Source organism: Candidozyma duobushaemuli, assembly GCF_002926085.2.
Source record: "Candidozyma duobushaemuli strain B09383 chromosome Unknown B_B09383, whole genome shotgun sequence".
NCBI classification, from domain to species: Eukaryota; Fungi; Ascomycota; class Pichiomycetes; order Serinales; family Metschnikowiaceae; genus Candidozyma; species Candidozyma duobushaemuli.
Window position 1 is genome coordinate 3,097,366 of NW_020289895.1, and position 14,151 is coordinate 3,111,516.

Genomic DNA, 14,151 nt, shown 5'->3' on the forward strand with positions numbered 1-14,151 from the left:
CCTAACGATTGTTTCACAACCATGCAAAATGATAGCTAGCCATCGTTCGGCTGAAGCGTTTATTAAAAGGGCTTCCCTTCAATTCTACAATGGTTTTCATCTTTTGTTTATTGATGCCGAGACAAAAACTCGCTCCGTCTGGCATCGCCTGAGCAAGCTAGTGAGTGAACTCTATTCATGAAACTAGTTTTATTCGTAAGAACATATGGCCACAATGCCGCCGAAGCCGCCTTGCTATGCTTAGTGGTGTTCTCCCTCCTCTGGGAACACGAACCAGTCCTCCTCACCAGCTGGAACAGAACCAGCAGCAGGAGCAGACTCGGTCTCGACCTCAGAAGACTCGTAAGCGTTCACAGCGTCAGCAGAAACCTCGTCAGAAGGAATCGATGGCTTGCTTGGCAACTGAAAGTGCTTGATACCCTCAGAGTCAGCATTCACAGGAGTGGGCTTGAACTGCTTGATCTGCTGAATGTACAACTCGCTCACAGCATTGTGAGCTCTTGGGGTAACAGACAACAATCTTCTGGAAGACACAGCACGCTAAATGTTAGTACATGATTCGAAACTTGGAGAAGTGTTGATGTTCGGGTCATCGAAAAACTATGGTGAAGAACCGAGATGACCAGCCAAATGCGGAGCTTTCGGAATGGGAATTGAGTGGAAATTGTTCTGTGAACACGGATTTGCTTTCTCTAATCTTTGTAGCGGGGATGGATTGGCCATGGTGTCGGAAAATTCTATGTTCTGAATATTGGAAAATGTCAACGAATTGTCCGGAATTAGCGGTTCGAAATAAAGTCTCCTGCAATTTTGAATGGTCAATCTGAATAAACATACGATCGATTGCTTGAACATGGTGATATATGCTAGTTGTATACGAGTTCTAAGTGCGTTTGGCTTGAAAGTACTACTCAATCTTCACCGAGTCTCGGGTACGTGTGCGCACCGAAAGGCCTCAAAAGATGTGCCGTGAATTTTATTGGTCGAGTATGGCAAAGTCGGGCACGTGACTAAATACTGGAAAGAAACCATCAAAGGTATTCAAAGTGCTTTGATTTAAACTAAAAAGCGTGGTATACCAAAAGCCAAATCAAGCTATGGAACTGTGTAGCTGGCGAGTCATGAGCTCTTCTGTAGGCGAGGTAGTCACCCCTAAGCAGCATGAATAATGTATAAGCAGTGGCACAATTATTTACAGAAAAAAGGCTCAAACATTCACAGACTTAAAGTCTTGATTGGTCTGATTTTGGTATCGCATAAAAGTGTTCATTCATTGTGTTAGGTTGATCGATTTCAATTTTGCAACCATCGTGCCTGCATTTGAGTCCTATTCAAACAACCCCAGTAACTACAGCATCATCATTAATACACCAACAACATGCCAAAATACTATTGTGACTATTGTAAGATTTATCTTACGCATGACACTATGAGTGTCAGAAAATCACATCTACAAGGAAAGACACACATCAAGAAATACTGTGCATATTATGAAGAGAAGGCCAAGCAGCTAGGCATCTGGGATCTCAGTGAAAACCAATACGATATCGATCTAGATTATATATACAGCAGGATGCCTTCACGAGCGAACTTCATAAAGTACAAACTTCGAAAAGAAGAACTGGAAAGAACCGGCAAACCTATAGAGGAAGATGAACCTTTGTGTCTTCCGCCTCCGCCAGTGCCAGCAGGAGAGACATTACCACCATCAGTTCTTCGATACGCTGAAGAAGATCAAAAGGCTATTGCAGTGCACATGGCACGGGAAGCACCCAGTTTATAGAATCTGTCTATTTTTCATAAATCTTACACACACACGGCACTGGGCCATTACTTTTGTAACAATACTGGACCGACGTTTATTAAGGCTGCGGCTATACTTACAAGTCGGCATCATCCTCATCAGGCAATGGCAAGGCAGTGGCCTGCTCCATCTCCTGCTGGTATTTCTGCATCAAGTCGGCGTCAACCTGGACCTCAGGAGGAGCCAAGGCTGGGGAGGCGACGAACTCCAATTGAGGGTTACCAACCAACTTTCTGGCCAACCAAAGGAAAGGCTTCTCGAAGTTGTAGTTGGACTTGGCGGAGATGTCGTAGTACTGCAAGTTCTTCTTTCTGTGGAAGGTGATGGTTCTGGCCTTCACCTTACGCTCCTTGACATCGACCTTGTTACCACACAAGACGATTGGGATGTTCTCACAGACTCTGACCAAGTCTCTGTGCCAGTTTGGAACGTTCTTATAGGTGATTCTAGAGGTAACGTCAAACATGATGATACCACACTGGCCGTTGATGTAGTAACCGTCTCTCAAGCCACCGAACTTTTCCTGACCCGCAGTGTCCCACACGTCGAACTTCAACTCACCGTAGTTGGTGTGGAAGCCCAATGGGTGGACTTCGACACCCAAGGTAGCAATGTACTTTTTCTCAAACTCACCGGTCAAGTGTCTCTTGACGAAGGTGGTTTTACCAGTACCACCGTCACCGACGAGCACCAACTTGAAAGTGGGGACCTCTTGAGTAGCCATTTTATCTGGATGATGTGATTCTGACGAGCGCGAGGATGGATTGATCCGTTTCGTGAAGAGAATCGAGTGGGAAGAAGAGAAAAGAGAAAGAAAACAAGGGAACAGGGTCGAAAAAACCTGTGTGCGATGACCTGCAGGCTGCGCTCTCTTCCACCTTAAAGAGGAGTCGATTGGATGGTGGTGATGACGATGCGAGAGCCTCGAGGGGTGGCAGACAAGAAATAGACCAAGGTAGAAATTGAGGGAAGAGAAAACAAGATGAGAATCTCTGCTCCGCTAGACAGACACGGTCAAGTTGACCGAAATGACAATCTTCGTCACGTGTTACTGGTCACGTGACTTGATCTGGCGGATCCCGTTGCTATTTCTGACCCACCCAGCACCGATCTCGTAGTTTACGACTAGTGGGTGGTGGGTTTCGTTGGTAGGCCAGTGCGGAGTGGGGTCCCCAAGGTTCGGTATGAATATCAAGACTATTGCCTGATCTGGCAGGGTGGGCAGAGTGCGGCTCCAGGCACCTTTCCACGCACGTTTTTCGCAATTATCGTTCGTTTGCAATCCGGCCACAGAGGCCTTGGCCTGGGAGTAAAGAATTGGTCAAATAGGCAGCCGTGCGTGGATTGCTGGAAACACCAATTTCACAGAAGAAAAAAAAAAACCGGCACGTCGCACGCTCCAGTCGTGCCTAACTCGTCAAGAATCACGACGCTGGAAGAACCAGTGGCTTCACCTCGTCCGACCATGGCCATTGTTGCAAAGCGAGCTGCCTGGCGTGGAATGCTGGGAACTCCTTGAACCACGCGGACAGCCCCTTCGGCAGGGGTGCTTTTTGAAAAATGTAGAATTCCAACGACATCGAGTTAAATATCCAAACAAAAAGTCTCGGAAGAAATTGGTTCATTTTATTGATGGCCGCTTGTGGCTGCCAAACAGGGCACCCTGCGGGTTTGCCCCTATCTCCCGATTGGATGTTCCCGCAGGACGGTTTGCGGCCCCAGCCTGTGGCTTACTTTTTCGCAGCCAACCCACCAGGCACCATGGCCAGCCACCGAGGCGATCTGAATATTGGATTTGGAAAAATAATGTCAGCGAATCGACGGAAACCGGGGTTATATGTCCGTCGACTGAAGCAGTGGTTGTTTTGTGTCCACCTGGGCCAACACAGTGCGTGGTCCACGGGCCACTTCTCGACCCACCAGGGCCTCACCACATACCCTCTTTAAACCTCCCAAGAACCGTCCACAAGGTCTCCACAAAGCTCTACAAAACTTCCGTTCACCACACCCCGACAAACCCAGACACCCCAAAACCTAATTCCTTCCACGTCCGCCCAATTATCCGTTTGCAGGCGCCAGCCCACGCGACAGAAGATCCTAGCACCCCTGGCCCGCCTGAGCCCAGCCGTACTGGACCACCGTTCGCAACCGCCCAGCCATCGCCTGAGGCCCCACCGCCCAAAGTTTCCTCCAGTCCCATATTGTAGCTGCCACCACCGCCAATTCTGCTAAAACAGCCGCTAAACCGGCACCAGCGTCACCGCCAGCCGCCGCCAGCCAACTCTCTTTTGCAACGTCTTGCCCCTCCACCTCTGCCTCTACCGCCTCCCTAAAGCCGTCCTCAGCCTGGTGCTTCAGCAAGCATACACGGTGCCTCGAGCTGCGCGCCGAGTTGGGCCTGAGACACCCTTTCTGCCCAGCGCCTGTCTCCCGTGCGGGCCCGGTGCTGCATCTTCCGCTGCACACTGGTGCCAGGGCCGCCGCTTTTTCCCAGTCGGTGCTGGGTTTTTCCTTGCTCGACGCGGCTCATACCCATCAACATTCACCGTTCTTTTCGTTTTCTGGAGAAAGTTCGTTTTTTTCATCAGATCTACTGACTGCTGGCGATATCTATTTAATTTATTTTTTTTTTTTTTTTTTTTCAACTCGCCTCGTGCCTCCCGCTCGTCCTCCCTCGTTCTGGCTCGCCGTTCTCCACATTGGCCCGTTCTCACCACTTTTTCTGAGATCGCCAACCTCGAAAATACATAACTCCCTACAACTACTAAAAAAAGCAACCCGTCCCCTTGCACCGCCCACAACCACCGCAAACAAACACTTATCCTAGCAAAGGCACCCCGACTGCCGCTGTTAACCCCCACCGTCGCTAAACGCCCTTTTTTTTTTTTAATTTCCAAAACAAAAGAACACTCGCTATGTACTCGGGCTACCTCTACTCAGACCCAAACCTACAAAGCTCCCCGTTCCAGGGCTACGTCCTGCTGCCAGCCGCCCATCTACAACACGGCCTTTCCTACCCGCCTGAAAGCCCTTACTACCTGCTGATGCTTCCAGCGAATTTGCTTCAGACACCCCCTTATATCGGTCGCCTGTCCTACTTCCCGTCCCAGCCTCAGCTGCCCCAGGGCCAGCACGCCTACCACCAGCGGAATATGCAACTGCTGCTGCTGCCCATCGTGCCCTACTTGACCCACCCCCACGCAAAGCTGGGCTTGGACCACCTCAATCTTTCTCGCACGGTGATCCTCAAAAACCTTAGCGCCGACCTCTCGCTCAACGAGCTCTTGTCCGAGATCGACCACGGTCCTATCGAGTACTGTAAGATGTTTGTGTCGACTCCCCCTGCTCACATTAAAGACGTGGAGGAGGTCAAGACTTGCTACATCTCCTTCGTCAACACCAAGGTCTCCGTGGCTTTCTTCCACAAGTACACGAAAAGCACCCAAAACTTGCGCTCTCTCAAGGAACGTCTCAAGGGTTCCAAGTACATGAAGCTTCTGCTCAACGAACCTTGCTCTTCCATGTCCCTCAACGCGCAGCCCCCGGTGGGTCTGAACAATCTTTCCAAGCAGGATTTCATCAAGCTTAAGACACTCAACTACATTTTGGAGTACAACGCTACACGATGCATCACCATTAAGTTCGAAACTGCGTCGCCTGATCTTTTCGTTCCTACCAAAGAGAAGTTCCGCGCCCAGTGCGCTAAGTTTGGCGTTATTGAAGATTTCAAGTCTTCCACAAGCGAACCAAATCTTACCGTCAAGCTTCTTGTCCACTTCACGTCTATTGATGCTGCTATCAAGGTCTACGAACATTACTCTAAGCAGGTCCGCCGTGACCATGCTCGCCAACTTGATCTTGGCGGTTCCGAAAAGATGGCCACAAAGTGCTTACTCGTCAAATTCCACCGTGACCGTTGCGACCGCACAGAACTACAACCATCGCCTCACTCGCTGACGTCTCATTTCCCCAGGCCCCAACAAATGGCTCACAAGCGTCTTTGTCGTCCTCTCCTAAGGTCGGTAAGCGTCCCCTCAATAGCATGATCCAAAACATTCCCGAGCATGAAGAGTCGCCCGCAGAGGGATTCACCGATATCGATAACCCAGCTGTTGTGAGTCCTCTATCAAGCCCTCAGCACTCATCGGATAACATGGTCCCTGTCTTGACAACTGAGACTGAGCTCAGCAAGGATGAACCCAATTTGGGCTCTGTTGTTGAGGGGGTAATTGTCGGTAAAGATGACAGTGCCTCATTGGAAAGTGTCAGCGCGGTGGATAGTCACACCCCTTCGCCAGCAGGAGTACCTCTACTGCCTAGTCACCTCAACGGGAAACATCACTATCCGTATGCTCCTAACATTTCCGATACGCTGATGCAACTGGCTCACCCCATGTATCCCCACCCATGCCGCCAAACTCTCTTCCTGTGAACCACGTTCATCCTTATCAGTACAACCCAGATCCATTCAATGTGGGCAATAGAACGATATTCTTGGGTAATTTGCACCCATATACTCAGATTGAAGAGATTGCTAATAACGTTAGGGCAGGTGGTCTCGTGGAAAGCATCAACTTCATCAAAGCAAAGCGCATGTGTTTCATCACCTTTGTTGATCCCGCTGTTGCTCTCAAATTCTACCTTAATCACCAAGTGTTACACCAATTGATCATTCATGGGAACGATGTTAAAGTCAGTTGGGGCAAGAATCATTCTGGTCCCGTAAGCAGAGATATTTCTTTGGCTGTTACAGCTGGCGCTTCTCGTAACGTCTATATCGGTGTAAAGGGCGCAAAGAGCGGATCTGATGAACTGCTTCAGCTTCCTGATGAGCAGACATTGCGCCAAGATTTCTCGAACTTTGGTGATTTGGAGCAAATTAACTTTTACCACAATAAGGACTGCGGTTTCATCAACTTCACGAATATAACAAATGCGATTCGTCTTGTCGAGTTGATGGAAACGCACAATGTTACCAAGATCAAGGCAATCGTTGGTGACAACGGGGAATTCTATGAGAAGTATAAGAATTTCAAGATCAGTTTTGGTAAGGACAGATGCGGTAATCCACCAAAATTCAGCTTCAAGAAAAAGAACACTAGCTTCGAGTATTTCAACCCAAGTGAATTTGATCTTTCAAGAACAGAGAATGGGCATGAGAGGGAATCACGCGAAGGAAGTCCATTGACACTGAAAGAGAAACCGTCGGTTGAAGACGACTCATTGATCACAGAGGAGGCAGCAATGGTTTTTGGTATTAGTACATCTCCTCCAAGAAAGTCTGCAGCATCTGTGGATTCTGATGACGAACCCGAAGGTCTCGCCAAAGACGTTGTGGCATCCCAGCCAGAGCCTGCAGCAAGCAACGGCGTAAATGGAGGCTTAAAGTCTGAGACAAAGCCTGATGGCGCCAGCGAAAAAGACAACAATGGTGTGGCGGATGCAAATGAAGAAGACGATGACGAAGATGACGATGACATATCGATCATTATCGGATCGGATGTGACGACATCTTCTAACAAAAACATCACGCCTCCCAAGCAAAGGCGCTTTAGCAAATCAGGCTATCGCGACCATAGTGATGCTTACTCGCAGCAGCATTGGTATGCATCAAAAAACTCTTCGACCTTGTCCCTCAATTCCAGCCACAGAAATTACCTGGGCTACCACCCTCCAGCATTCAGCCCCATGCCTCAGCCAATGTATATGGGCCCTTATCATCCACCGTCCATTCCAGGCTCTTCAAGGTCGAACAGCTTTTATGGTGGCTCCATGAATGGCTCGATGCCGCAACTTGTCCATCACAATTCGTACTCTGGAAGTACGATGCCTTCGGCCAATCGCAGCCATTCCTCATTCTCGGGCTCCCAAGTTATGGCTCAGTACTTGGCGAAGTCGCAACATGACAATTTTATTTATGCAACAAGCATCTTAGCTAATGATGTTACACCTGAAGAAATGAGAGAGTACCTGTCGAAGCGGACACAAAAAAAGGGTGCTCGCAAAAATGAAACTGAGAACAAAAACATTGACAATTAGGTTCAATTGCAAAAATTAAATATAATAAATATTGATGTGAGCGAGGTCGAGACTGTTCACACTCTACGATGATACGTACTGTCTGTAGGCTGTAAGTTGGTGTGTCCTGAGCCTTGAAACAAGGCGGGCCGACCATCATCAAGTCGTCTCATAAACGAAGGATGCGTATGTTCCAAGGATTGCTCCTGCAAATCCTATAACAATGCCAACCCGTATAAAGATCTTTTGCGCACCTGACAACTCGTCGGCAAAGAATTTAAGGTAAAACATCAAGGGTAAACTGATGCAGATTGTGCAGCAGATTGCACTTCCCAAAAACGCCACGACTTTTCCGAATGATGTGAATACCAAAGACAGTATGAAGAGTAGTCCCAAGAATAGTATTCTAGCCAACACCTTCTTTATGGTGATAGGGTGGTATCTCTTACCGTCCTTGTATGTTAACACGCTAGAATCATTCATGTGGAAATGCTTCTCGTAGACAGAGATGATTGGACGAACCACAAGTGATAATTTTGATATTGGGAGTAATCCCAAGAATACGCAAAGCAATGGGTTGATGAAGGACGGTAGGCTTGTGTTGCCCATCAAGCTCTTTGTTAGAGAATCTTTAACCTTGTTGCCAAACATGAGGTAGCCCACGACAGCGACCAAAAAGTCCATGTTCAAGCAAGACAAAAAAGTGATGTTGCAGCAACTGTTGTACTTCTTTGGATGTCTCATGTCTTTATAAAGTTCGGGAAAAACTGGATGTCCACCCCACGGAGCCATGAATATACCAATACTTAGCAAGACCTCCAACAATGAACTTGGCCAGAGGCTAGTGGATGATGGATCCAAGAGAGAGCCTTCCTCCCCTTTTTTCACAATAAGACCACTGATGATGGCAAGGACGAGAATGCTCATGGTGCTCATAATACCAGTCAAACTAACCATCGACAACACTGTGAGCGGCATGAAGCTCATAAAGAGAGTAATCAACACAATGATCACCTTGAAAACACGTGCATCAACATCCGGTAAAAGGAGATGAAATGAATCGGCAAACAACAATATTAACGAAAGGGCGGCACCAGTCAAATCCAAAGTGAATGTTATAGTTGCAAAAAGCTGCATGCGGCTCCCTCCGTATAGGTAAGCAATGTCACTGTAAGTCAGAAGTTGAGGATTCCGGTTCAAGACGGCACCGAGAACCTTGGCTGTAACATTTGTAGTGGCTGCGCAAGCAACGAGGATTATCAGGCCGAGAACCCATCCCGAAAGCCTGAATCCGAATGAAAGCGAAAATACCGCAATCCCCATAAGTGTGTTGACAGAATTAAAAACAGTTTGAGGTCCAGTGGAGTTTCCATCTGGCAATGAAAAGACGCTGCCTGAAGTGCTGCTCCTAACGCTCGATTCTCTATGATTCAAGGGAGTGGTCTCATCACCTCGAGGAAAATCAAACGTATCAATGCGGTCATAACCCTGGCTGGTCCTGTTTGACCGATGGCCGCCCAGGCCTATGGCTGACTCCAATTGATCAGGTGGGGGTGCTGGAGACAGGCAAGGGGATAAATCTTCTTGAAGGTCAGTGTCCTCGAACAAAGACAGACCAGCGTAGGACTGGGCACGCGTGTAGGAAGATGCAAAGTTATTGATCGAGTTTGCACCACCATGATCTAGAAACGAACGCCTTCGTGGTTTTTGAATGGGAGCTGGCGATGACATTTCGGCTCTTATCGCAACAATAGATGCAGCAATAGCAGCTCCTCAAATGGACAACACCGAGAGATAACGGCTTTGCGAAAGAATATGGTATTTCCTCCGACGATTTTTGATGATCTTACGGTCGAAATGACTGTTCAGGTTAATGACTGATGAGATTCGGGGAAAAATGGGTACATCAATAGTATGTCGCGCACATCAGAACCCTTGTTATGCAAATGCACCGAAGAATCAGATGATTACGGTCGTATCTCACTCTCAAGCTTTGAAAGAATAGTTTGTGTTTGTGTTTCAATCTTGATCATCCTCATCCAGACCTCTATTGCGACGGTATATTCGGCCGCTGCAAGTACTCTGAACAACGTACAAGCTAGGTCTATCCTTGTTCGAGAGATAACTTTATGGTTAATACTCTACAGAAGGAAATAATTTGTGGCATCCCCGACCAATGAGATAGTCTGAAATATTTGACGCCCGACCTCCTCTTTTACAATTATTCTCTCCTTCGCCGTGTGTTGTCCTCCCCCACTTATTCACGTAGAGACCATGTACTTATCGGAAGCGCCTCTTTCATTGTCTGTTACGTGAATCCTCTTTCTTTCTCTGTACATGTACCGAAGGTCACATCCTCAATCGCAAATCTCTATAGGAAGCAATGCCACCCTCATTTTATTATTCGATGAACGCACAGTGATATTTTGCAAAGTTGGAGTACTGCCTTTCAAAGACTTCCAAGTCCGGGAATCTAGAAGCCCAAGCAAGACCTGTTTTTATTGCTTTAATTGTCAACTTCATGTGCCTCGTTCATTGTGACTGTTTTTATTTCCAGATTCAAAATTAATGATTCATTTTTCAAACTGTTTTATCCATAGTGTTGTAAAATTTAGTTTTTTATCCATGAATCGAAATTAATAAAATCAAATCAAGCTTATAGAAGTAAAAGCTCCCGTACTGGTTTTCTTCTTTGACTGTTTTGTTTCTTGACTGTTTTCTTTTTTGACTGTTTTCTCTTTTGACCTTCTTCAGGAGATAGATTTTCAGTGTTGATTACTTCAACACACGGGTGAAGATATGCTTTTTGCTACTTCGTTGTCTTCTTTTCAAATATTATTTGAGCGGCGAGTTTCCGCCGCCGAAGGTTGCTTCCTGGTTTCGAATATGCGCCATGATATGTACCTACCCCAGGCTTAAAGCACTCATTGGACGGAAAGGAATATCAGATGCTCAGTGAAGGCCTGGCCGGCTAGATTCAAGCATACTTCTTTCATTCTACATCGCTCACTGTTTTATAGTTTCCGGAGATGGTGATCTGGGAATTGTCCACATGATACTAGCATGATCTTGTCACTCTACTTCATTGGATAAGATTGGCAGTAAAGGTTGGTATGCCTTAGTTTTTCCTTTCCATGGATCACTCTTCATTGTGGACCTCTGTCCTTCTACTAGGCCTCCTTCACATCTCTATAGATGCACCTCCCGCATGCGTTGTCGCTCGATCACAGCCCCATCCATTGATCTCGTTAGTGGTGTGTCGATCTTTAACACCGTGCCTAGAATCATTGTTTACTGGGATTGTTCTTTCTTATGGTCTGGGACCACAGGCTTCATATCCCATGACACATGACTTTTATAGAGCGATGCCTCTTTTGTGCATCCGATGTATCCCGTTAGGGACCTATAAAATATCGTCGTGGCCGGGTTTCCTTTTTTTTCTTTTTTCTTCCTCCTGCTATATCAGTTTATTCCATCGTCACTGGGAATATAAAGACGGCCCTCGCTAGCTAAAACTTGAGCAAGTCTGCAATTTTTGAGATTGTCCATTTAGTTTCATAGGACCACTAAGACCTTAAGAATTTTATTCCGAGAGAACCTATGGTCTTCGAAAGTTTGTTTCAAAAGCTGATGAGTCAGTTTCCAGATATAAGACATTTCCAAGTGGAAAACTCCTTTGTACCACCAACAAATAATGGGGAACTTGGTTCACCGTTTCAGCCTGAGACATACGATTTCACCAATGCAATACCCGAGTCATATAGTGAGGGTTATTTTTCTAATAGTGTTTGCAACCTGGTGAAGCAAGAAAGTCCTTGGAGCTCTGATGAGAAATCATCAGCTATAAGCACACCTTTTGCCAAACGACCTACACAAGAACAATTACCTGAAACACCAGTATCAAACTACGATCATCAGTCTCAAAATTATGTTCACAGTGCTTCCTCTCTCAGGTCAGCTAGTTCTCTAACTAAAGTGAGCTCCAATAGTTCTCGTGTGAGCAGGAAGATCATTAAACCTTTAGTGGCTACTGTTTTTTGGGAAGAAGAGAAATCCGTGTGCTACCAAGTGAAAGCAAATGGGATTGTTGTTTCTCGAAAAGGAAAAGATGATTTTGTTAACGGGACAAAATTACTCAATGTCACTGGAATGTCTCGGGGTCGTCGTGATGGAATCCTAAAGGTGGAGAAGGGCAGAAGAGTTATTCGAAACGGCTCAATGAATTTAAAAGGGGTTTGGATTCCTTATGATCGAGCTTTGGAAATCGCCAGAAATGAAGGGATTAAGGATCTTTTGTATCCATTGTTTGTGGAGGACATCTATAGCTTCTACAAGGAGAAGGGCCAAAAACTCCGCCAGGAGATGGATGATGATGATCTGTGTTCTGATCAATAGGAAAATTCAAGAATCAAGACAACAACAAAAAAAAAAAAAAAACGGTTAGATCTTTATCAATTTCAATTTATACCCTTCACTGATATGATTTTGATTCTCAAAGACTGACAAGTTCAACTTCTTTTCCCAAAATTCATGCGAAAGACGCACATTCCTTCGCAATTTGAATTGGTCGAATAAATATATACTTTTCTCATTTTACAATTTGTCTTCGCTCAGGTAATTAAAATTGATAGGTCTTTTCTATATAGAACACGTGGAAGCTTTGAATGCGATCTGGGGGTGTCTTTGATGAGACGAGTACCGAGCAGGTCATTATGAGAAGTCGCAGGAGAGGGAATCTGAAAAACTTACCGAAAGATCTTCCTCATGTGATGTGATCCAAGCTTTGAAGTGTGATGATCTACTTTGTGTGACCTTTCCCCGGTTCACGATGATTCTTCCCCTACTTTTCGTTCGAACTCAGTGGTCTCGGAGTTGACACCCGCCTCTTTGATATCTTCGTCTTCTTCATCTCTGTTTCTCTTAATAGTGGCCAATCTAAGAACATTCTTTTTACCAAAAACGTTGACAGGATGGAAAGGAATGAAGATTAGCCCAGCAATGGCGACCATTGTGGCATCGAGCGTCATGAGGAATACTTCATGCTTAATGAGGTAACCCTTGAATCCCTGCTTCAATTCCACAACTCTATAAATACATCTGATGTAGATCGTGATGACTGCTGTAGTCATGGCTAGGGGAAGGTAAGGCACCAAAGGCCGGACGCGGATATTCTTATACTTTGGATTATAGAAAGGCTCCAAATAGGCCATTCTATATTCTCGAGCAGATCTTGTGTTGAAAAGAAACCTGAAGGTGTTTGTGAGATTCCATTTTTTCATGGGATGATCAACCTCTATTTGGGAAGCATCTTTGTAATACAAGCGGTGTAGAAATTCAAACCAGAAGATAAGGAAGATTGACATGGCAACGACCTGAAACAATATACCTCCAAACATTGTCCATGTGCCGGGAGAAGGATCTCTTTGTTCTTTGGTGGCCATTGAAGCTGCACCACCCCCTCCGCCTTGCACAACAAGAGACAAGAAATCCGTGGTGATGAAAAAGTATGAGTACCACATTGGTTTCAAAACCGAGTATGATCTTCCGTATAGGATGACTGCTTGTGCAAATAGGAAGTACACTCCTGCCATGATGAAGGCAGGAGAAAGCGTGAGTGAGACAAACTGTAACAAGTAGTAGTCTAGGTTGGCAGTGTCGGAGAATGCAAGAATTCTGCCCAAAAATCCTAATACCTGCAAAGCGAAGCCACAAAAGAAGGTAATGTTGTACCAATGGTACCGGGACCAAATCAACATAACGGTGGTGTATCCGAAGACCAAGCAAAATATGACAAAGAAGAAGATGTTGCCGCCTCTGTTGAGCTCATAGTGGTAGTTGTTTCTTTCGTCCTTCAACACCTTCAAATTCCATGTTGCGTGAAAAAGCGCTTCGGTAGCTTGAGCCAAAACCAGCTCCTCTGTAGCCGTTGCCAAGACCTGCTGGGCACTGATGGCAGATAAAGAAGCTTGTGCACCTCTGGCTGCCTCAGATAAGGATATGAGATCAAGATGGTAGGTCTGTGTGACCAAGCTAGAAACAGCGTTGGCAAGCAGGTGAGTCAAATCAGGAATGTTTTCAGTAGCAATAGAATTTAGAGTGGTGGTCGAGCTTGGGTACCCGCTGGAAGGGGTCCACTGTAGCCTCGAGCTGATACTCTCGAAATTCATCAGCTATAGGGGTAGTATCAAAGTGATTGTAGTGGGGCAATATACTGCAAGAAACGTTACGTGCTCATGCAAGCGGTCAAGATTGAGACTACATGAAATACGGAGGCGGAAACGGTGGAATCGGGGATTACCGCCCCACCGCCATATATTCAATTTTTTTTG

At 46.1% G+C, this 14,151-nt stretch overlaps 7 protein-coding genes across 7 annotated transcripts; 3 read left to right on the forward strand and 4 right to left on the reverse strand. All coding sequences in view use genetic code 12, as the record gives it.

The window, feature by feature from the left end:
* Positions 1-240: 240 nt before the first annotated feature.
* ATP14 (F1F0 ATP synthase subunit h) lies at positions 241-855 on the reverse strand (the record flags this gene model as incomplete). Its single annotated transcript, XM_025481298.1, has 2 exons — positions 241-540; positions 838-855. The coding sequence occupies 2 exons, from the start codon at positions 853-855 to the stop codon at positions 241-243; spliced, it is 318 nt and encodes a 105-aa protein (XP_025335598.1).
* A 523-nt stretch (positions 856-1,378) lies between these two features.
* Positions 1,379-1,783, forward strand: CXQ87_002806 (uncharacterized protein; the record flags this gene model as incomplete). Its single annotated transcript, XM_025481299.1, has 1 exon — positions 1,379-1,783. The coding sequence occupies one exon, from the start codon at positions 1,379-1,381 to the stop codon at positions 1,781-1,783; it is 405 nt and encodes a 134-aa protein (XP_025335599.1).
* Positions 1,784-1,880: 97 nt separating this feature from the next.
* Positions 1,881-2,528, reverse strand: GSP1 (Ran GTPase; the record flags this gene model as incomplete). The annotated part of the gene is made up of 1 exon (XM_025481300.1): positions 1,881-2,528. One exon carries the CDS (start codon positions 2,526-2,528, stop codon positions 1,881-1,883), a length of 648 nt encoding a protein of 215 aa, XP_025335600.1.
* A 2,191-nt stretch (positions 2,529-4,719) lies between these two features.
* CXQ87_002808 (uncharacterized protein) lies at positions 4,720-6,180 on the forward strand (the record flags this gene model as incomplete). Its single annotated transcript, XM_025481301.1, has 3 exons — positions 4,720-5,690; positions 5,735-6,068; positions 6,103-6,180. The coding sequence occupies 3 exons, from the start codon at positions 4,720-4,722 to the stop codon at positions 6,178-6,180; spliced, it is 1,383 nt and encodes a 460-aa protein (XP_025335601.1).
* A 31-nt stretch (positions 6,181-6,211) lies between these two features.
* On the forward strand, positions 6,212-7,843 carry CXQ87_002809 (uncharacterized protein; the record flags this gene model as incomplete). The annotated part of the gene is made up of 1 exon (XM_025481302.1): positions 6,212-7,843. One exon carries the CDS (start codon positions 6,212-6,214, stop codon positions 7,841-7,843), a length of 1,632 nt encoding a protein of 543 aa, XP_025335602.1.
* A 138-nt stretch (positions 7,844-7,981) lies between these two features.
* On the reverse strand, positions 7,982-9,553 carry AVT1 (Avt1p; the record flags this gene model as incomplete). Its single annotated transcript, XM_025481303.1, has 1 exon — positions 7,982-9,553. The coding sequence occupies one exon, from the start codon at positions 9,551-9,553 to the stop codon at positions 7,982-7,984; it is 1,572 nt and encodes a 523-aa protein (XP_025335603.1).
* Positions 9,554-12,645: 3,092 nt separating this feature from the next.
* Positions 12,646-13,989, reverse strand: CXQ87_002811 (RTA1 domain-containing protein; the record flags this gene model as incomplete). Its single annotated transcript, XM_025481304.1, has 1 exon — positions 12,646-13,989. One exon carries the CDS (start codon positions 13,987-13,989, stop codon positions 12,646-12,648), a length of 1,344 nt encoding a protein of 447 aa, XP_025335604.1.
* Between the last annotated feature and the right edge of the window lie 162 nt (positions 13,990-14,151).